Source organism: Microtus oregoni, unplaced genomic scaffold (genome assembly GCF_018167655.1).
Source record: "Microtus oregoni isolate MIOR12 unplaced genomic scaffold, Mior012 000003F_ref0000135, whole genome shotgun sequence".
Lineage (NCBI taxonomy): Eukaryota > Metazoa > Chordata > Mammalia > Rodentia > Cricetidae > Microtus > Microtus oregoni.
In genome coordinates this window covers 68,699,346-68,721,041 of record NW_024543062.1, presented here as the reverse complement: position 1 = coordinate 68,721,041, position 21,696 = coordinate 68,699,346, and the positions used below count along the sequence as shown (strand labels likewise).

The window sequence follows — 21,696 nt, the reverse complement described above, 5'->3', positions numbered from 1 at the left end:
TCAATAGTTTTTCATAAACTAAAAAACTTTCAGGAATTTAAAACTTGTTGCGTGTATTGGTGGACAGTTTAGAATAAGTGATTATATGTGCATGTGTGTGTTGGGAGACATTGCTGGCTAGTGGAGGTGACAGTCTCCTTCTGGCCTAGTAGCTTCTTATTTCCATAGCTCAGCAATATGGAAACTCCCTCGCAGCAAAGAATCCTGCTTTCTACCCAGCTTTATCTGAAGGATGTCTCTAGGCCCAGGATGCTTGAGTTACCTCAGGGATGACTCTTGACACAGTTCCCTGCAAAGGCTCTTCCCCTGATGACCCACATGGTAATCAGGCAAGTGTTGTACTCTTTTTGATAGGCTGACTGCCACGTACAAAGCCCAGTGACAGGAGCTTACCACTTAATGCAAATCAGAGTTTGTCCCCAGGCTCCCCAATCCTATATATTCCTTATACTCTGGAATAAAGTTGAGCTGATTCACTGACGTCTGTCTCCTTCCCAGAGGGCTGTTTCCATTCGTATCTACAGCCGTCCGAACCCTTGCTTGCGTCTGTTCCCTCCACCTTTGTGGACCAGTGCAGCCAACAATCCTAAGTAAGAAGCAGAACCCCGTGTGTGTGTGTGTGTGTGTGTGTGTGTGTGTGTGTGGTGGGCAAGGCTGGGGGCAGTGGTGTGTGTTTCAGTTCCAAGAGTCTTTGAGAAAGAGAGTAAGCACTACACAAAAAAAGAATGTCTGAGACTGGCTTATGGAAGCAGACTAAAGATAAGCTACAGGAAATTCTTACCTAAGATTTGAAAATCCTTCTCATCCTTTATTATCTCTTTCCTTTGATTTATTATGTTTACAGACTTCTCGTTCTTTTGTTTTGTTTATTGAGACAGGGTCTCTCTATGTAGCTCTGGCTATCCTGGAACTCACTCTGTAGACCAAGCTGGCCTCGAACTCAGAGATCCACCTGCCTCTGCCTTCCAAGTGCCAAGATAAAAGGGGTATGACCCTACACCTGGCTAGCCTTCCCATTCTTAAATGCTGTGTCTATTTCAGCTCATTGCCCCTCCCCCACCCCAGAAACCCCCTATAGTGTGAGTTCCTCCAGGGCAGAAGTTGTGGCTTCTGTTTGCTGCTGTATTCTGAGGAGCTCCAATATTGTTGGTGTGAGATATTCGCAACTTTACTCTAAGTAGTATGTTATATATATGCCATACCTTTAAGTCACGTCTTTGTGTATATTGTGTAACTGAAACTTTTTTGTACTGTTTTTAATTGCAGAAGGCATTACGACCGGATATGGGCTATAATACCTTAGCCAACTTTCGAATAGAAAAGAAAATTGGCCGTGGACAATTTAGTGAAGTTTATCGAGCATCCTGTCTCTTGGATGGAGTACCAGTAGCTTTAAAAAAAGTGCAGGTAAGATTATTTTAACTGTATAAATCCATGTGAATTTATGGTATCTAAAAACTAGATAGGAAACAATTTCTGGAAAAATTTGGGTCATGAAGCTATAGTTTGAGCATTTTAAGAAAGAACATTATAGCCGGGCGGTGGTGGCGCACGCCTTTAATCCCAGCACTTGGGAGGCAGAGGCAGGCGGATCTCTGTGAGTTCGAGACCAGCCTGGTCTACAAGAGCTAGTTCCAGGACAGGCTCCAAAACCACATAGAAACCCTGCCTCGAAAAACCAAAAAAAAAAAAAAAAAAAGAAAGAACATTATATTTTAATAGTGTATTTTGAAGGTAATATAGGGTAGAAATTAACTTTCTCATCCCATCTTTGCATGCCCATGCTAAACCTGTCTTGTTATACTTTTATTACATGTTCCTCTAATAAACAGAAATTAATGTTTACTTTTAACAGTATTTCCAGGCTTTACAATGTTGGCAACTGTTTCCCCCATAACCCACAGTGACTGGAAATGATGGCAGAACTCAAGTGGTAGAACTGAGCTGTCACCGTCACTTCTAACTAGACATTGAAGTAGAAGGTCTCAGCTGATCTGTATCTATTCACTATAAAAAGAAGTAATTGCTTCATAAACCATATTGCATGACACCAGCGAGTGGCAGGTGGCTCTGATTTACCTGGGGGACATGATGTAGAGGAAATGAGAGGCTCGACCTGTGATCTACAATCTCCGTGTTGGGTCAATGTCATTGCAGAGTTAACTTTGTGGGCCAGTTTTGTTCTTTTTGAATTTATTGAGGATTTTTCGGCTCCTCTCCCAAGCCTGTTCCTAAGCCTGGTATTTAGTCTCTGTGACCATGGATAATTCATAGGCATGCCCACTTTCCAGAGCCCTAAATGTAGAACAAAAGTTCCATTTGTCCTAGTGGGGGTCCTCAGCCTGGGAAGCACTTAGCCTTTGTGTAAAAATCTGAATGGCATCACACAGGTTTACTTGCCTTCTCGGTGAATGAGTTGTTGGTTCCTGCCATCCAGGTCCCATTTTACTGTGTCTCTTGCTCTGAGACCCTTTTGCTCTAGAAACCTCTCAAACCTAACGTCTTCCTTTGACTTCCTTTTACTTCTCACGGGATCAATATGCTTGTAGCAGCCATTACAGAAACAAGGTTTTCATTCATATTTCAAAACTAAAATATTAGGGTTGAACACAGATAGCGTAGAAGGAGAGTGCTTACCTAGCATGTATGAGCCAGTGAGTTTGATCACCAGCACTAGAAAAAAAAATATTGAGTGAAAGATCCATATGTCATATGTTTAAGTTATAAGCATTAGTGGTGGTGTCCTTATACCCAATACTCAGCTTAAGAAGTAAACATTAAAATATTTTTATTTGTGCCTTTTACCCATTCCTCAAAGGGATCTGTATTATAAATTTAGTGGCTGCTGAGGTCTCTGAAAAGTGTTGGCTGGTCAAACAACACTTGCATGATATTATTATATGCCTTTATTAGTATTCACATGCAAGCAATTCTTTTTAATTTGTGCCTAAATGTAGAGAAGGTAGTCTCTTGAGCATACTTGTATATCACAAGTTAATTCTGGGTTGTTTTTCCAAGTTGGACTAGTTTACTTTTTCCTGGCAGCAGAAGACTGAGGCAAGAGGGTGGTTTTGAGTTTGAGGCCAGCCTGGGTTATATAGCGAGACCAATATAGGATACAGATGTCAATGTTTAAGAAACACATACCTTGGGGTAATATTACTCCTCTACTAAAGACTCTTTAATTTGTATTGAAACTTTATTAAGTTCCGATTTAGTAGTCTGACTATCAGGACCAAGAGTTGGCTTATAACACTTGCATATTAATATAAACCCTGTGGCATGGACTCCTGATTTAAGTAAGACTTTACAGAATAGAGATGCCAGTTTGAGCTGTTAGGGGCGTAAATCAGGCAATAAATGGGAGGAGTTGGAGTTAGGAAGAGGAATTTGAGCAGTAGAAGACAAAGGATTCTCTACAGACCCATCTTTAGGTAGAGCCATCATTAGATTCCAATAGTCTCTAAATGAAATTACAAATTCCTCACTCGGTTCCTCATGGAGAGGAAACCTCACCTTTTCCCAAAGGTGGTGGAGGGGGCCAACGGATAAAATTCAGGGGCTTTCTTGGCTCCTGTCTTGGTTTCCAATGACTGTAAGTGTGGAAAAGAAACAGGGCTTTAGCTCTCTGCTGTGATGAGTTTTTAGTGCCAGAACCTTGATGGTAGAACCAGGAAGGAGGGAGTGGGGGTTGGCTCCTGGGAAGGAACATTAGCACTTCTTATATTCTCCCAGTAGCATCTGGACTCTGTCTCCTTGCCTGTGTTTCTCCCTTTGTAGTTTGGAAGGCTGACAAGGAGTGTGTTAGTTTGTAGAGTTGCGTTTCTGTTCAGCTTCCAATGTCCTCTTTGCTTCTGGCTGCCCCCATTTGCTGCCGAATGCTTCAGGTGCGGTGGGAAGTTGTCAGTTTGCTTTGGGTTTTGTCCTTTCTCTTCAACTGTTGATGCTGTGCTGTCTCCCGTTTAAACATAACTTTGAACGGGAGAGACAGATGTACCTAGCTTATTTGATTAGGGAACGGCCTTTCAAGGCTTTGTGAGGAGAAATGCATTTGCATCTCAGACATGGTATTGATTTCTGTGATGTATTACACTTGTGCTGAACAAGGGACACCACTGTTTTTCATTTTCAAAAATAGTAATCGGCTCTCCTTACAAGGAAAGAGCATTGCTAACCAGGTGATGTTCTTCTGTGAATACTTCCAAGCAAATATTCAGAAAATTCCTGAAGACCCAAATACTGAATTTTAAGCCTACATCATTAGTCTCAGAACTACTATTCCCAACCCTTGTGAAAATCCTTCCAGAATGTTTTGGCTGTGCACTGGGCAGATGCTAACGTATTGCTTCTATAATTATATTCTTGTTTGCAAATCTGTAGTGGAATATTTATAACTTCACCATCTGATCTCTGAGCTCATCAGTGAGAGCCCATAAGGACTCTGTCCCCTATCATGCACTTCACTTCCGTAGGGCCTTTAAGAACCATTGTGCCACGTTCTAGCTACATCCCTGCAGCTTTGCCTGTGTCTGTAAGTGGAAAGAGTGTCTGTTCTGAGCTTGTGGCTCCTTTGAAATTATAATGAAATCTGAAAGCCTAAAGCACTATCTTTAAAAAAACCCACGCCCATCATTTGCAGAGAGTAAGATGGTATGTTACCTGATGTAACCATTCCGAACCGCTATGTGCTAATTTCCCCATTTCTAGTTTTCTCGTGCACAGCTTCCCTTCCTGCTGCTGATGCAGTTAATTCCACCTGCATTCTTTAATTATTTAGTGTCATCGGCCAGTGAATAAGACTTTGAGACCAAAATATTTGTGCTGGAACTTAATGAGATTCTTATGGTAGCGGGTGGTAGAAAAAAAGGCATTTCTAAAATCCTGGCATACAGCTTGAGGGGTGCAGCCTAAAGGAGCACAGATGGGGGGAGGGTACTTTCGTAGTCTGTGTATGGATCAGGTGACTCTCAAACCTCTGCATTTCATATGGTAAGGTTGCTGAGGAAAGTTCTTGGATCTTAGCCATAGTCACTGTCTGCTATTTTTAGCTCCTTGGCTAGAGCAGGATGACTGGAGTGAAGACACTGACCTTCCCAGGGGAGAAGTAGGAATTTGGGGTTACTGTACCTCAAGTTCTTTGGCTATTATAACTGTAAGTTTTCAATACAGCCAAGTAATTTGATCCATAGTTCATTAAAGTCTAATTCTCTTTGCTTCCTAGGTTTTATGTACACATGATAGTATTTTAAAAACATACTTCATGTGTACTTATAAAAATTCCATTTTGAACATTTTGTTCAAATTCATCTTTGTGATCTTATGAAACTTCTCAAAATGTATTCTTAGGGGTTTAGTAGTTTACTCAGTTTTAGTTATTTTAAAGCATTTGTTACAGTTATTAATATAACTTTAAAAATTGTCAAATACAATTTGTCATTTTGCACACACTAATTTTAAGTTCTGGATCTCCATATATGTAGTTAGATTCCCTATGGATGTATGTAATTTTGTGTGTATGCATGCACTTCTGTGCACATTAGACTTTTGTGGACAGTGATGACTTCCTCTACAATGCTCCAGCTGATGTCGATGTCTTCACAGCGTCTCTAGTCTGTGCTGCAGAGTTGGCTGTGACCACTGAACTTGCCTTGTGGTTTTTATGAAATTTCATTGTTTCATTCTGTAGACTTCTTGCGAACCTGCAGTTAATGAAATACTGAGAAATGAGGAAGATGTGTAAGGGACACACAGTCAGCATTTTCTTGAGTGGAGAACAGTTGAGGCAGTGGAGGTAAGGGTCCCTTGAAAAGACAAATCAGCTTTAAAGTAAATTAGTAAATTAGTCTCAATTAGTAAAGTAGTCTGAAAAGTTAAAGCTTATTGGGCCAGTAAGATGGCTCAGTAAGCCTGGTAACCTGATTTCAGCACCCAGATCCCATGGATGGAACGAGAGTCACCTCTCAAGAGTTGTCCTCTGACCTCTTCTTGTGAACCATAATAGGTATACCTACATTCGTATGCACAACACGCAGGTACACACACACAACACAATTAGTAATACAGGTTTAAAAGCTAAGGCTTTCTAGTGCTTACAGTCGTATTTGAAATCTTTATAGCCATAACAAGTAGCACTTGTGTCGTCTTTCTGAGTGGTTCACTGATGTAAGTGGGTCATCTATCTATGTGTTACTTTCATTGGTTAATAAAGAGACTGCCTTGGCCTTTGATAGGACAGAAAATTAGGTAGGCGGAGTAAACAGAACAGGCTGCTGGGTAGAAGGCAGACGCCTCAGGCAGTCACCATGATTCTCTGACCCGAGACAGACGCAGGTTAAGATCTTTTCCGGTAAGCCACCACCACACAGATTAATGGAAATGGGTTAATCAAGATGTGAGACTTAGCCAATAAGAGGCTAGAGCTAATGGGCCAAACAGTGTTTAAAAGAATACAGTTTCCGTGTAATTATTTCGGGGCTAAGCTAGCCGTGCGGGAGTCGAGCGGGACGAAAAGCAGGCCTGCTCGCCTCTTCACTGCAGTTCACAGTGCTGGGAGCCGATAGCGAAGGACCACATTTAGTATAAACAGATGACTAGTGTTAAAATGTATTCTATGTGAAACTATGAGATTTTCTGATGTTTAGTCCCAGGAGATAAATGCAGTGAAAGTCACTTTTTATTTGTACCGTTGAAGGTTTTTATGACATTTATTAATATTTGTTGAAGCTCTCCTATATGACAGATAATATTGTGTACTAGGGACTTGGTAAATGAATTCATTGTGAGGGACAGATAATAAATCAAGTAAGTACAGACTAAGCAAATGAGCATGCTATACTAGAGTCAAACATGGAGGGGCGCAGCTTTCTGGATTGTGTGTGGCAGGGCAGAATCTCCCCTGATGGGAAACCTGAACTGAGGTGAGGAGAGTCATCTTTCATCCAGAGGGCGGGAGGAAGGAAGTTCCCTGAACAGAGCAGCCCCAGGCTGCAGAGAACAGGAGAGTTTCAGAATTAACCAAGGGCTTCTCACTGTGTTGGGTTCCAGAGCTAGAAGTAGCTTAGACATTAGAAGCTGCTTTCATAGACTATGGAGAGAAGTTCTTTTATGTGTGCTATAAGAGCAAGGGAACCATTCAAAGGGTTTGCATGGGGTGAGGAATAAAGGCTAGACTATTATTAAAGATTAAGCAGACAACTATGCACAAAGTGGATTCATCATTTTTGCTACATAATATAATCTACAACCTGCTACTTGAGAAGTATTTAGGTATTAAATAATTATTACTTATGAAATGAATGAGATAAAAGCATGAAATTTTGAACATTTTGCAAATATTAATTAGAGTACAGCAAATTCATTGAGCTGCGGTTTCCACATAGGAGGTAGTTTTGAAGGGCAGTACCCGGTCCTTTGTTCTGACCCTGTTGTTTCAGTGAGTCCAGCCCAGTTAGCGTTCCCACCTCCTCACAGCCCATTCCTACCTAAGGCCTCCCCTTCCTGAGGCACAGCATAGTCATTTGCAGTGTGGCTCTTTTCATGGCCACCTCACACCCTGTTCTGTTTCAGTAATCTCACCCTTTCCTGTGTAGAAGACAGTGCCCTTCTCCTTTGTCTGTTAGTGCTTTCGTTTTGTTTTTAAGTGTACTCTCAGTCCCTCCCTCCGTCCCTCCCTCCCTCCCTCCCTCTCTCCCTCCCTCCCTCCCTCCCTCCCTCTTTCATCTACTCTTTGGCACGTTGGCGTGTTCTTGATCTTTCTGAAGCTAGGCTCCTGGTGTCTGTTCTGTCTCCAAGTCTCAAAATCCTCTTCTAACTCTTCTATCTACTCTCATCTCTTCCAGTTCCTTTTTCAAACCGTACTGTTGTTTGCCTTATCTGGCCTTCAAGACCATCCAATATTATCCGGACTTCTTATTTGGTATTTATCACTTGATTTAATCCTGCTCGGTTATTTTAATAAATTCTAGGATAGCTGCTATCCCTTCACAGCCCCTCTTTCTCTTTCTAATCTCAGTCCTCATGTGTCTCCAGTGTTCAAGTCTTTGTTTGTTCAGTCATTTTTCCAAGTCTTTCAGCATAGGGGGCTCAGGATATGTCTAGAGAATTTGCTGCTTTCCTTTGGCAGTATATTCTTTACATTTCTAATGAGTATATTCTAACCCCTGTATCAGAAGCCCCTCACATCAAAGGGTTAGATTCCCATTAGCCACAGCCCCTATGCGGTCACGCCAAACAGCTCATCTCCTCTCCAGCATGCTTTATGATCATTGCTAACTGTCTCGCCTTCCCTAACTCTTCAGGTATATTGGGTGCATCTGTTTTTTCCTTCTTTCCATCTCCTCCCCCCTGCAAGCGGCTGCATTTCTTCCTCATGAGTCTCCTTTCCCTACAGACATTCCCAGTTCACTTTATTCCTGGTATCTTTAGAGAAACTGTTGCTCCAGTTCCCTGAGGCTTCCTCATACTCCCCTGGTTCTACCCTAGGGCTTTCTTGCCTCTCCTCCCTTTATTTCCTTCCAAAGGCTTTCCTTTCCCCACTCCATTTGGGAACAGTTCTCAGTTAAAAAAAAAAAATGAGGTTTTACTGTTTCTCCTGCACTGCATTCTCATGGCAGCTTCCAGTTGCATAGCTCTACGTGGTTGCGTTCCCTACACGGTCATGTACCCCTACGCGGTCATGTACCGCACACTGTCGCGTACCCCTGCATGGTTGTGTACCTCTGTTTGGTGGCTTCCTCAAGAGTAGCCTTTACAGGCCATAAAGCTTGCTGTCTTTCTAGATTTCATAAATTATTAATAAAACATGAATTTTGAAATATTTTCTTCAGATTTGTAATTTAAAAGAAACCAGAGCCAGATGGTAGTGGTGCATACCTTTAAAACCAGCACTTGGGAGGCAGAGGCAGGTGAATCTTGGAGTTCGAGGCCAGCCTGGTCTATGGAGTGAGTTCTAGGACAGCCAGGGTCACAGAGAGAAACCTTATCCTGGAAACAAACAAACAGACATCAACAAATCCCCAAAGAATACAAGCAAGCAAGCAAGCAAGTAAGCAGTCCAAAAAGAGCTCACATTAGTACTGGAAGTTAGACTACTCTGTATTGACAAGTTTGCTGAGTTATAGGGCATGCCCCTGGGGACAATTCAATAATTATGGAATAATTGGACACAAAGAGGTGTCTAGGTCCAGCCCATCATATGGCAGATCCTTGTGGAATCCAGGAGAACGACATAGGACTCTGCCCACTAACCTCTGGTCTGAGTGTGTGGCTTAGCATGTCTCAGCTTCACTGTGCCCAGTACCTTCCACCCACCATGGCTACACTTGGTAGCAAGCTTTTGTAGACAGGGCGGATTGAGGTTCTCCTTTTGTCTCCTACCCAGTAAAGGCTTAGGGTTCTGGCTGCCCACTTGGTAGCTTGAATAGAGGGATGGAAGCCTTTTGATGGTGGGGTTAAGAGGGGTACAATATTTAAGTGTGAGGGCTGAAGGAGGAATGAGGCACTGGCCCACGGAAGACAAGGCCATTCAGTGTAGGAACAAGCTGCTCAGTTCTATTCGAGTCCTTTAAAGTACCATGGCCAGGAGATGATTTCTATGTGGGAAGTTTAAAGTAAAATATTTACACTTTGTATATAGGTGCACATATGAATATTTTACACTCAGTGTGTGTGTGTATGTTTGTGTTTGCTACATTTCATGTGTCGTTTCATAATAGTTTAATGCATTCTTTTTAAAGAGACATTTCTTTTAAGTTACATGAATGATTCTTTTTGAAGATAAACTGATGTTAACTTTTGAGCTTTGTAAGTTATGAGTAATTTGGGTAAAATTCAAAGATGACAGAGAAATTCTTTTAAAAATGATTCAGAGAATATCAAGAATTTATCAGCCATTACTTACTTAACAACAACCAATAACTGGTTCTAACCAACAATAAAATAAAATTTGAAGCCCAATGAAAATTTGGTTTGAAAATAATACCTCCTTGAAGCCTTCCTTGTACACGTGTGTTATGTAGAAAGTGGTTTTTGTTTTACAAAACTAGAAATCTTTTTTTTCCCTTTTGTCTTTCCTTGCTCATTAAATCACCAGGCAGCTTTGAGTCTGTGGTGGGAATGCCTTATTCCCGAGACCCAGCCTTTCCTTGTGTCTTGACATGTAGATTAAAGAGAGATAAGATATGCATTTCCAGTTAAATGCATTTGTAAATATATTTGGTTCAGAACATGTTGTCACATTAAGTGTGCCAGTGAAGAGGATTCCCCCCCCACCCCAGGATTTAAAGAGCAACCTTTGATACTGATACAGTCAGTCAAAACTAAAACCCAGCTCACAATTTTAAATTGGCTGAAATATAATATGAACGGAGTAAACATGCCTTTCGTACAGCATGCACGTGTATGTGTGTGCATATGTGTGTATGTGCAGGATTTTCTAAAGGCATTGTGCTTCACACTCTCAGGTTCTTGTTTCTCAAATATTCTCCCATCTAAGAGGCGTTGGTTATTGAGATTATTTCTATGAGTCTCTAGATTTGTGGATTTAGGTCTTTTTAATTCCTGAGGCCACCCTTCTCCTTGCTCCTCCTCTTGGGCAGTTTTGCCATAGGCATCCCATGATTATCCCATATGCCAACTTTTCTAAGTAGGTTCAGTTATCTCAGGGCCTAAAGCCAGTGGTTCTGAGCATGGCATCAGCCTTCATGATTAGGCGAGAATTTATGATTTCTATTGGTGCTCGTTTGTGTGTGTGTGCGCGCGCGTGTGTGTGTGTTTGTGTGTGTGTGTAATTTCTATAGACAAGGTCTTTTGTATACCAGACTGGCTAAAAACTTTAGTTGAGGATTACTTGGAACTTAGTGCATAATGTTCCTCTTCTCTTCAATAAGGGTGACACGGGATATAGGTTGACATTAGTTGTTTTAATTCCTGATTTTGGTTTCCATTTATATCCAATCTATTTCGTCTCTCTACCAAAACCTCATATAGAGAGCAACTTGACAACTGGCAAAACCCCTTCTGCCCTCTCCTGAACTCTTTCTCCTCTCTCTCCTGCCACTCTGAGCTCCTGTTTTTACTATAAAAAGTAGGACTCGCTACAGGCTGAGCTTCAGTTCTTTAGTCTAGAGGTTTATAGATGTTATGCTTATCTTAAATTTTTAAATTAATATCCTCATTTGATTTTTTACTGTTTTTAATTGAGGCATAATTGTAAATCTTTATGGCATACACTAATAATTTACTACATGTGCGCGATATGTGGTGATCAGAGCAGCATAATTCCTGTCACTTCTCACTATTGGGGAGCTACAAGCACCCCTCTTCTAGTTCCTCCTTAAAAGAAAGTAGGTAGTGAGTTAATATTTGTAATCTTCATCCTGCGGTGTGCACTCTAGAACATGCAGAACCTCCACTTGTTATATAACTGTGCCTTGTTACCCATTATCCAACTCCACCCCCTTCTTAACCTTAGTGAGCACTGTTCTATTATATTGGGTTTATTTAAATATGAGAAAATTAGAGCCCTGTGCAGCTTTAAATATTCAGAAGGATATCTATTAAAAGTTCTTTTAATATAAACTGTAATTATGTGCCCTTATCAGAAAGTCATGTCTATGAGTCAGATGTCTTTCATTCTGGCTGGTAGAAGCCACTAATTTTTTTCTACTTTTAATATTAGCCCGTCCCCACATGGGGGTTCCCTTTATAGGTTTCCAACATTGCACTTTATACACACATTATTCATAGATAATTACTTGGTAGTCATCTATGAGTGTTAGACTTTAGACCAGGCCAGGGCAGTGTGAGAAGTCACCGGCTGTGGAGCTAGAGAAAGACACGGGCTTCCAGCCTCAGTCTAACTCCCGGTGTGACTGTGATCATATCACTGTAAGCTCCATGCCTCCCTCCTTGTCTCTGACCTGCAGCCAGCTTTTCCTGAGTAAGGTTATAGTAAAAAGGGCAACACCTACTGGGAGGTGTCAGTATTCTTTGCCAAGTTAAAAAGATTTGCATCTGGGTGATGGTAGCACATGTCTTTAATCCAAGCACTTGGGAGAAAGAGGCAGGTAGATCTCTGTGAGTATATAACCAGCTGTTTGCGTTTGGAGGAAAGGCATCTAAGGTTTTTGTTGTTGTTTTGCATTAACATAAGATAAAGTTCTTATGGACCTTCACAGTAAATAACTGCAAATAAAAGTTTTATCTCTATGTGTATACATATGTATGTATGTGTATATGTATATATACACACACAGAGTATGCGTTATTATGAATTTATATGTTAGGCTAAAGTATAGGCCACTATTTTATTAAATGATTCTAAACTTCATTTTTAGATATTTGATTTAATGGATGCCAAAGCACGTGCTGATTGTATCAAAGAAATAGATCTCCTTAAGGTAAATAATGACCTATGGTCTGTTTATTAAAATTCTGAACGTGTTGATAAAATGACTTATCAAAATGTCATATTTCACAGTAGAACAATCTTTAAGGTTTGCTTGATGACACACTGGTTTTAAATAACACTACACAAATTAAGAGTATGTATGTTTTGGAGGATATAATTTTGATTTATGATAAAATAATTAAATCAAAATATTAGGTATAGTCCACTTTTTCAAAGCAGAACAGGTCTATAGTCATAAACACTGGAGAACTGTTTTTGTAGAACATTCTGTATAAGTCTATCCTACTTGTTAAGTAATATAAGTGCATAGTGGTGTCTCGTCACGGTGTGTCATGCACATACATGAACCTGGATGAACCCAGATGCTTCACATTTATAAACTTTGAAAACCCTCACTTCTGTGGACTTAGGCAAAGTGAACAGAGAGAGTGTGCCAGGAATCAACATTCGGTTCCCTGTCCACCCGAGAGTGTGACGAGGTTCCAGTACCCGGGACAGTCATTCTTTTACAGAATGGCCTTTGCTATATTTTTTATTTGTTTTCAGTCAGGTACAATGGCCCATACTTGTGATCCCAGCACCTGGGAAGTCAAGACAGGCAGAACCTGAGCTCCAGGCCAGCCTGGGCTAGGAAATAAGAGCTTCTCTTTAAAGAAAAGCAAAAGCGTGGGGTTTTGTACATCTGCACTTTTTCTTAACATGTCAGCTTTGACCAAAGTATTTCAAAACTGCTTTTCCACTCTTTACATTTGAAGTGACTGGTTTACGCACACATGCGCGCACGCGCGCGCGTGCACACACACACACACACACACACACACACACACGCAGGCGCACAAATGCGCGCACGCACACACACACTTTTTAAAAATAGAAATAGTATCACTATGAACAGTACAGAATAAAAACTTGAATATAAAGAAATTTTTGAGAATTTCTCTTTGAGAAATTATGTCTTGTGTTAAACTTGTTTAAAGTTTGAGCAGAAAAGTTGTTAATGTGGTTACTGTGTATATTTCTACAAGGTGAGATCGTATTCTTAGGGATGATCTCAGTCAACTCACATAGACAGGTTCCACATGTTTTTATCTCTTGATGTAGAACAGTATCTAGTTACTCTATAGTCAGTGTTAATTGTGGTATTGAGCAGTCGAGCTGTCTAGGAACAGCTCTAATTTTAAAAGAAGGAGCATAAAGAGACACTTTTCCAGCCGAATGTTCTTGTATGACAGTTCTCATTTTGAAGGATATAATTTTGAGCAATTAATGATTCAATTCTAGCATTCACTTACTGCATTTATTTATATGCCTACTAGTCATTGCAGTACTTAAAAAGTCTTGAGTACATCATTTATTGTATCTAATAAAATATTAAAATAAGTTTATTCATATCTAGTTTTACTTTGAATAATTATGTGTTTTAAAATTGACTATCATAAAAATATGCTGTCAAGATATTTGCAATTTGAAAATGAGTTGCCGTAGCTAAATTAAAATTATTAAAAACTTTACTACAATTTAAAATAAAACTTTTTGATTTCTGCTGTTTTTCCTTAGCAACTCAATCATCCAAATGTAATTAAATATTATGCATCATTCATCGAAGATAATGAGCTGAACATAGTTTTGGAATTAGCAGATGCCGGTGACCTCTCCAGAATGATAAAGGTAAGTTTGGGCATTTGTTCTGTGGAATGTGTACCGAGGTAGCTACTTCCAAGACCTTGCTGTAACAGTTGGCATATGGCGGGCGGGAAGGATGGAAGTGGTGATGGAGTTGACTTAGCAAACTTCACCTAAATTACCTTACATTTCTAAATGCACCCGATTCACTTGGAAATAGCGACTTGTTTTCTGAAGTTGGAGTGTTTCAGCTTGTGACTCAGGAGCAGCCTAGTCTTGATCCTTTGTCTTCGGACCTAAGGGAAAGGGGGAAGAAAGAAATCCCACGTTGGAGAAATAGCTTGATTATTAAAGTGCGTGCCACACAAGGATGAGCAGCTGAGAGCATATCTCCAGAACTCATGTAAAAAGCCGGGTGCAGGAGTAGGAACTGTTATCGGAGCTCTCGGCAGTGGAGACAGAGGGGTCCCTGGAACTCCCTAGCCTGCCAGTAGAGCTGTTTTGGTGAGCTCTAGGTTCAGTGAGAGACCTTGCCTCAAACTAGAAGATAGGGAATGTTTTTTTTTACATAGACATACACACCCCTGCTCCCGTGTAAACACACAGTCCATGCGTTTGTGTGTTTGTGTGCACACACACATAGACACACGCATAAAGGAAAGAAATCTAAGAGCAGCTTAGAAGCTGAGCTGAGAGGCCTCCTCAGAGAAGAATTTGGATGTCTGTCTGACTGAAAAGCTGTTTCGCATTTTTCCTTAAAAGCTATTAATTGGGTTTATGTTGAGTTGCAGTAATAGAAACCACTGAATGAGAGTAAATTAAGAAACTGCTTATCCTTGTGTATGTTTACTTTCTCTAAAATATAATTCACAGGGACATTGCAGTGATTAAATCCTTTTATGCTCATCCAGATCTTAAAATCGTGTTTCACATTCAGCTTCAGTCCCCTGATATAGCCTCACGGACATATTTCTCTCTAAGATGTTGCTTGCCTCCCACTACCGTACCCTGGGTGGTAGGGGAAAGATGGTGCAGAGTCAACGGCACAGACTCTGGGAGTCAGGGAAGTGACGGAGCAGACTCATTTATTGGGGACTTTAGGTAAACTTATATGCCCCTTCCCAGGACCTAAGGATTGGTGTCATCTGGAACCTGTGTTGTCTCTCCTTTATTGGCTCCGGCCATCTGATGTCATGGTGTCCTCAGTCTCGGGCACTGAGACCAGCTCCCAATTGGCTCAAGGGGAAGTTACCCATGTGCATACTTGGCTGACCCTGAGGGTTTTTTTTCCTAGACTGTCACGGTCGGTTTTAGCTGGCTGTTGGCTCCTCCTACAACAAGACAGGCTACATGATAGCCTATATTTAAATGGCAGTGCCAGCTAGGCCTCTGTTATTGTGGAAGGCAAATTAGACAGTGTGGGAACAAATCAAACCAACCAAAGAAGAAAAACAAAGGTGGGGAGGTAATTTAGACCCTTCTAAAGTCAAGGAATCACCCACTGTTGCCTCCATTTTGGTTGAGACTGAATGCTTGAAGAGGAGTAACAGCGTTGCAGAAGTAAAGGGGCTTAAAAGTTAGGGATACCCTGGGTGGAAGCTTTTAGGGTAACCTGGCTGTAGGTGGACTTGATGTTTTGGTTTCCTGGCTGGTTTCCACGGTGATTTCAAGTTCTGTTTCCGTGAGGGGGTCTGGGTATTGTCAGCTTGTGCACTGAGTTTTTGGACTAGCAGAATCTGGTAAATCGCTAATAATCTGTTGCTGGATATTGAAGGGAGAGTGCCAAACATGCTCCTTTAATCCTCGCCAGGATCCGGGGAGGTAAATGCAGAACTTTAAGAGCATAAGAAAGTACCATTGCTAGCACATAGCAGAGCTAGGCCTCTGGAAATTAGGTCTGTTTAGTACACTAATCCACACGTTTCCCTTTGATAGTCCTTAAAGATTGCTGTGTGGCAGGATTCCTTTGATTATCAGGCGCAAGTACTTGACCATCCACTCAAAAGAATGGTGTCATGACTTACATCTCATTTCTAGATTTTCTGACCAAGGTGTCTGTCCAATAGTTAAGAACTCTTCTCCTGAGCGGGGCTTCTGTATAGACCACGGTCACTTGTGTCACTCGGGTTCTGTAAGTTGAGGACACTTGGCTAGTGTTTTCTAGTTTCAGCACTCACTGTGTGAGATGAAGTAAGAAGGGCTGGGGAGTAGATGAGTGATAGAGTACTTGCCTAGCCCATTCGATTCCCAGCACAGGAAGGGGGAGAAAAAGAGCAATGTTATTACTTTGTGGGAGCTGCCTAAGCATGGTATTTAAAGTGAATCCCTTCCAACCAGTTATCTGATGTTCTGGCTCAGGGACTTCCCACCACTTACTTAATCTGCCAACTGCCAAAGTATTTCTTTGCAAGTTAAGGAGTAATAAAACTTTATAGTTGTAGCTTTAAAAGGAAATTAGGATGTCTTCTATGTCCACTTCTAGTGGACCACCTGGCCTTCCAACGGTTTGAACATACAAAAGGAAGCTGTCTTTACAAATGACTACAGCTTACTTAAAACTGTTTGAACTTTTAGGTGTGAGGTTTCTTTTCTTCTATTTCTCTGTAACTACTGAGCTGGTGATGCTGTTGGAAAGAGTAAGTTTTCTCTCTAAGGAAGATCCAGAACACCAGAAGTCTATGTGGAATTAGTAGTACTCCTTTAGACAGGTAGAGCCATCCTTGCTGTGCTCTTGAGGCTTCTGACTAAAGTTTGCAGATGTGTATGACGTAGTGGACTTTTTACAGGGGGAATTTTTTAGCGGTATCACTCAATTACTCATAAATTGTGAGCATGACAATTTAATGTACTTTGGTAAATCCTAGAGTTTCTGTGCTCCTCTCATGTATGTTAGCGTGTAAGCTTTTGGGTGATACTTGCTTTCTGGTGGGTTCTGGCAGTGTTTGTGTAGTCTAGGTATAAGACCTTCTGAGGGTTCCTTTAGATCTCAGATCTAAAACATGAAGGTCATATTGTCAAACCTGCAGATCTTTCGTCAAACAGCTGTGACTGTTAAGTTTGAATCGCTAAGGTCACTTCCTGGTGGATCACTTTGGATCCCAGGTATATTTTTGTGGGTGTGTGTGTGTTTTTCAGTATGCTATTTCAGACTTGACCAAATCTTCGTTTTGCATTCAGAGGAATAATGTAATAAATTTGAATGATCTGACTCGAAGATCTCCTCTGGTTCCTTCTGAGTAGAATTTTATTATGGATTACAACAATTGCACATACATTTATGTTTGTTCCCCTCTGTATGGTTTAAGCTTTGTGCTTATCCACTGTCTTAAATACAAAAGGCCTTCTTGTCTTGAATTTGTTTTCTCTAGTTAACATTTTCCAGAGGTAACCACCAACTTTATGTGCACAAAATCTCCCCCACTTTGTTCTCTATCTGGATACAGATTCAATATTAATTAAATCACTGCTTGGCCCATTAGCTCTAACTTCTAATAGGCTAACTCTTACATCTTAATTTAACCCATCTCCACTGATCTGTGTATTGCCACAAGGCTGTAGCTTACCTTTTGGTAAAGTTCCAGCGTTTATCTCTGGTGGGGCTACATGGCTTCTCCTTGACTCTGCCTTCTTTCTCCCAGCATTCGGTTTAGTTTTCCCCACCTACCTGTGTTCTGCCCTGCTATAGGCTTAAAATAGTTTTCTTATTAACCACTGGTGTTTACAGCATACAGAGGGAAATTCTACATCAACCACGGAAGACAATATTCATAGAAAATTAGTAACTTCTGCTGCAGTAATGTGTATAAAGAAGATAGGGGTTTCATCAGGACATTTGGGAGGAGAATGGAAACTTTTGATGGCAGTAAAAGGCAATGGGTGCTAGATGACCATGATTTACTTTCTCTTAAGTGATTGAGTCACAGCTGCCATATGTATAAATTAGTTTTTAATACCTGTGTCTTGATGTTATTATGAGGGCCAACTCACACACACATATAGACACACACAATACATATGTGTATGTTATCTGTTTACTTATTTTTAGACTTTTACAAATAAATCAACACACATTGTCTGGGCAATCTGAATTTTTGATTCAATAAGTTCTCAAGTTTTTTTATTCTCTTTAGGCCTCTGAGTGGTACTCTACCTAACCCACCCCTTCAGTCATCCAGTTTACCCTCTCATTTCAGAGCGACTAGACTGTCGGTGCGAGAGGGTTGCACCTTTACTTTCCCATGGGTCTGCCATGGTGACTTGTGTGTGGCATTGTGCTTTCCTGTGCTCTTCTGTTGACATACTGTTATGCAGGAGGGATTGTCGTACACCCCTCCACCTTTCTCAGTTCAAGCCTTATCTTTCCTGGTTCTTTAACTGTAACCTGCATCTCCTGGGTTATTCTTTTTTATCTTTTAAATATCTTTATTTCATTGTTCTTTTATGTGACTACATATATATACACATACATGTGAACATGTTCTTTATTAATTCACTCATTCAAGAAATTTGTGTTGTGGTGGGGAAGGCAAAGAAAAATGATAAGCAAGTGTATGGTTTGCCAGATTCTGGTTAATATAGTTCAAAAAAACAAAAGTGGAGTTAAGAGGAAGGGTAAGCCATCCCTTGAGAAGATCTGAGAGGGTCGCACTGATCAGGTCTTACCAGCGCCACCTCTGCCTGCTTTGCCATTCAGCCACTGTCGAAGCTCCATGAAAGGCTTCTGTGGTGACCTCTGTCAGAAATTCCAGTGGTTTCCTGTCTTCTTCTTGATTGCTCGGCAGCATTTGAATCTCCTTTTCAGTTGTTTCTTAGAATACTCCAGATGGCTCACCAAGTATCAAAGTAATGTTGTTTATTGCTAACCTCTTCTTAGGGAGTTGTCTTACTCTTGACTATTAAACGTAAGGTCTCATGTAGTCCAGGCTGGCCCCAAACTCACTATGTAGCAATCTGGTCTTGAACTACTAATCTCTCTGGTTCCTCCCTAGTGCTGGGTTTGTAGGTGTGAGTTTCATGCCCAGCCATTTTACTCCTGCAGTTTTAAAACCAAACCCAGCCTTTTGTTTGTCTTTTGACCCATTATGGTTGATGGTATCTATGCCTCTGAATTCAGTTATTCTCTGTCTGGAAGCAAACTCATGATCTTATAGACTGCCCTTGTATTTCTAAGTGGAGGCTCAGCTTGAGTGCATGCTAGAGATCAGAGCTCTTCTCTGACACTTTGCGCTCTCTCTCTCTCTCTCTCTGACCTATTTCAATTTCTTGCAAAGTTCTGATCAATTTTTAAATTCTATACATTTTTCAGATTTCTCCTTTGTTTAGTTCCCTTGCCCTTTTCTTTCTGGAGTTTGAAATTAGCCATCTCTCTTCAGAGTGAGAGCTCTTCAATTCACTCACCAGGATCCATTCTACAGGTATATTTTTTCATCAGCTTTTGGGTGTCCTGGAAGAATAAGAAAGCCCCTGCAAGCAGTCAGATCCTTCAAGGATTTCTTAATGATGGTAAATAGTGGATTGTATGGCAGCCTGTGTTCCAAGGAAAGACTCTCAATCTGTGTGTCCACCTTCCATGTCCCTGGAAGAGTGCCTGGCCCAGGGTGGTCATTTAAATGTCTCCTGCAGAATCCAGCTCCTGCTTTTCCTATAGTCTCTGCAGATGTCAGTTCCTCGACTGTTGTCTTAGTGTTTCATCCTCTTATGTCATGTATGCAGTTCCGTGTGCAAAGAGCACCCCCTCTTCATTCCTGGTCAGCTTTCTATCTCTATATCCTTGAGCCCTTCACAGATACCAGTTCCTCAGGCCTTTCCCTTTGACCTCAAAGATGCGTTTATATAAATGTATTTAGAGATATGCATTTTTTCCTCTGGAGACCAGTCTTTTCCAGCATTTAGTTATGCAACTCCATAGTGATTTTGCATACATCATTTTATTGATATTTTCATTTGTTTGTGACTTACTGTTTTCTTGACCCGACTGTGTCCTCTTTCTTCACTAGGCTGTCTGCTGTTAGGGAGGTGCCTGGAGTTCCACATCCCATATAGCAATTGGTTCTGTTAGCTTGGCTACACTTTCCTGTTCCCAGGGCCAGTACGTGACATGGGTGGCAGTTTCCTCCTACTTTATACCTGGTCTTGCTCCATTAGTGAGTGACCTGCTGGCATGCTAGAAGAGGCTTCTGCTGCAGCAGTCGCACAAAGGGGCATGGGTGGAAGCTCCTAAAATTCCACAGTTGTTTTCTAAACTCCCAGTTTTTTAGGCATTATGAAAGGATAATGGCCCAGGATCTTCTTTTGTGCAAGAATATGATAGTGGCTTAACCTTAACACTTCACAAAGGCAGCAATGAAGGCTTGCATTGTGTTTAGAGTTTCGTAAAATCACCATGCAGTACCACTGTGTTTCACTCTCTCTCAAGTCTTCAGCCTAATTGGGTTAGAAACGGATGTATAGCTTCTGGTCTTTATTCCAGAGATGAACCTCTGGATAGCATTGCATCAAAGATTCTCGCAAGTAAATAATTAATTGGTTTAGAGCAGACTGACAAATATAATTAAGCAATTTATAGTTGAAATATTCAGTCTTTCTCTAATTAGTGACAAAGGAATTACCTGAGGCTGTGGTCAGATGAAATACTTCCCAGTTGAGTTTGAGGATAAAAGGAAGTCTGGGATTTTTTTTTCATCATAGATTTATTCATTAGCTGTAATCACAAACTCTAAAATAAAATGGTCTTAGGAAAGATTTGAGTTGAGTTAAGTCATGCCGTTGGTATATATTTTTTCTATTTTGGACGGATGGAACTCTTGTATAATCCATCGTGTGATGAGCCCTGTGTGCTTATTTCACTGTTGAAATGTCAGGAAATATGTCCATTCAGACTCAAATGTAAAGGAATGAAACTAACTAAATACATGAACAAGAGTTCTGTTTATGCTTGTCAATGGTATCATTACAATACTTTTTAAATTTTTATAACCCCTTTTGCAAAATATACTCCATTCATTGAACTGATGTAAGTGCAAATAAAAATTTATAGTGTATGCTTGAAAGTCAACTCAATAGAAAAAAGTAAATATATATATTTATATTTTTAAAACCTGTATTTTGTTGCCCTTTCAGTACAACACAGTTGTATGTAATTAATCTCTTTAGGGGAAGCTCAGAAGTCTAGTAGTTAGCAAATGTCTTACCACAACACTATGTCTAAGGATGAGAGGAATATCATTTTCAAAAAATATTTTCAGTAAAATATACAATACATATAATTCAAAAGAATATATATATAGACTGGAGGTTGTCATTATTCCAACCAATTAATTAAGGCTCTTATTTCAAATGCATTTAGTCATAGCTTGTCATCCTCCTTGGTACTGTTTCTGTTTGTAGGCCTTTCCCTTTGCATGTGTGTGTCTCGTATGCTCCCTGACTATCAGAGAATTTGGTGCCTTGTAGCCATATGATTAAAGTCACTAGTGCCACCTTGCAGCCGTCCTCAGTTGCAGAAGCCCCTGCTTTCCTCTGTGACATGATCCTTTCACAGACTAAGCCAGGAGAGTCTTTCTGGTTGAGTCTCTCTGACTTAGGGCTCACCAGATTATGTGAAGCCGGTTCAAAATAATGTTCCTATGGGTTAACTCAAAGTCAGCTGGCTGGGAAGCTTAATT

General features: G+C 40.6%; 1 protein-coding gene across 2 annotated transcripts in view; it reads left to right on the top strand.

Moving 5' to 3' along the window:
• Nek7 (NIMA related kinase 7) overlaps positions 1-21,696 on the top strand; it is a 128,103-nt gene that overhangs the window by 72,282 nt on the left and 34,125 nt on the right. For both annotated transcript variants that reach the window (XM_041648511.1, XM_041648512.1), the window contains exons 3-5: positions 1,267-1,407; positions 12,336-12,398; positions 13,967-14,077. In XM_041648511.1, the coding sequence (XP_041504445.1) occupies positions 1,267-1,407; positions 12,336-12,398; positions 13,967-14,077 (315 nt within the window). The remainder of the gene's footprint in view (positions 1-1,266; positions 1,408-12,335; positions 12,399-13,966; positions 14,078-21,696) is intronic.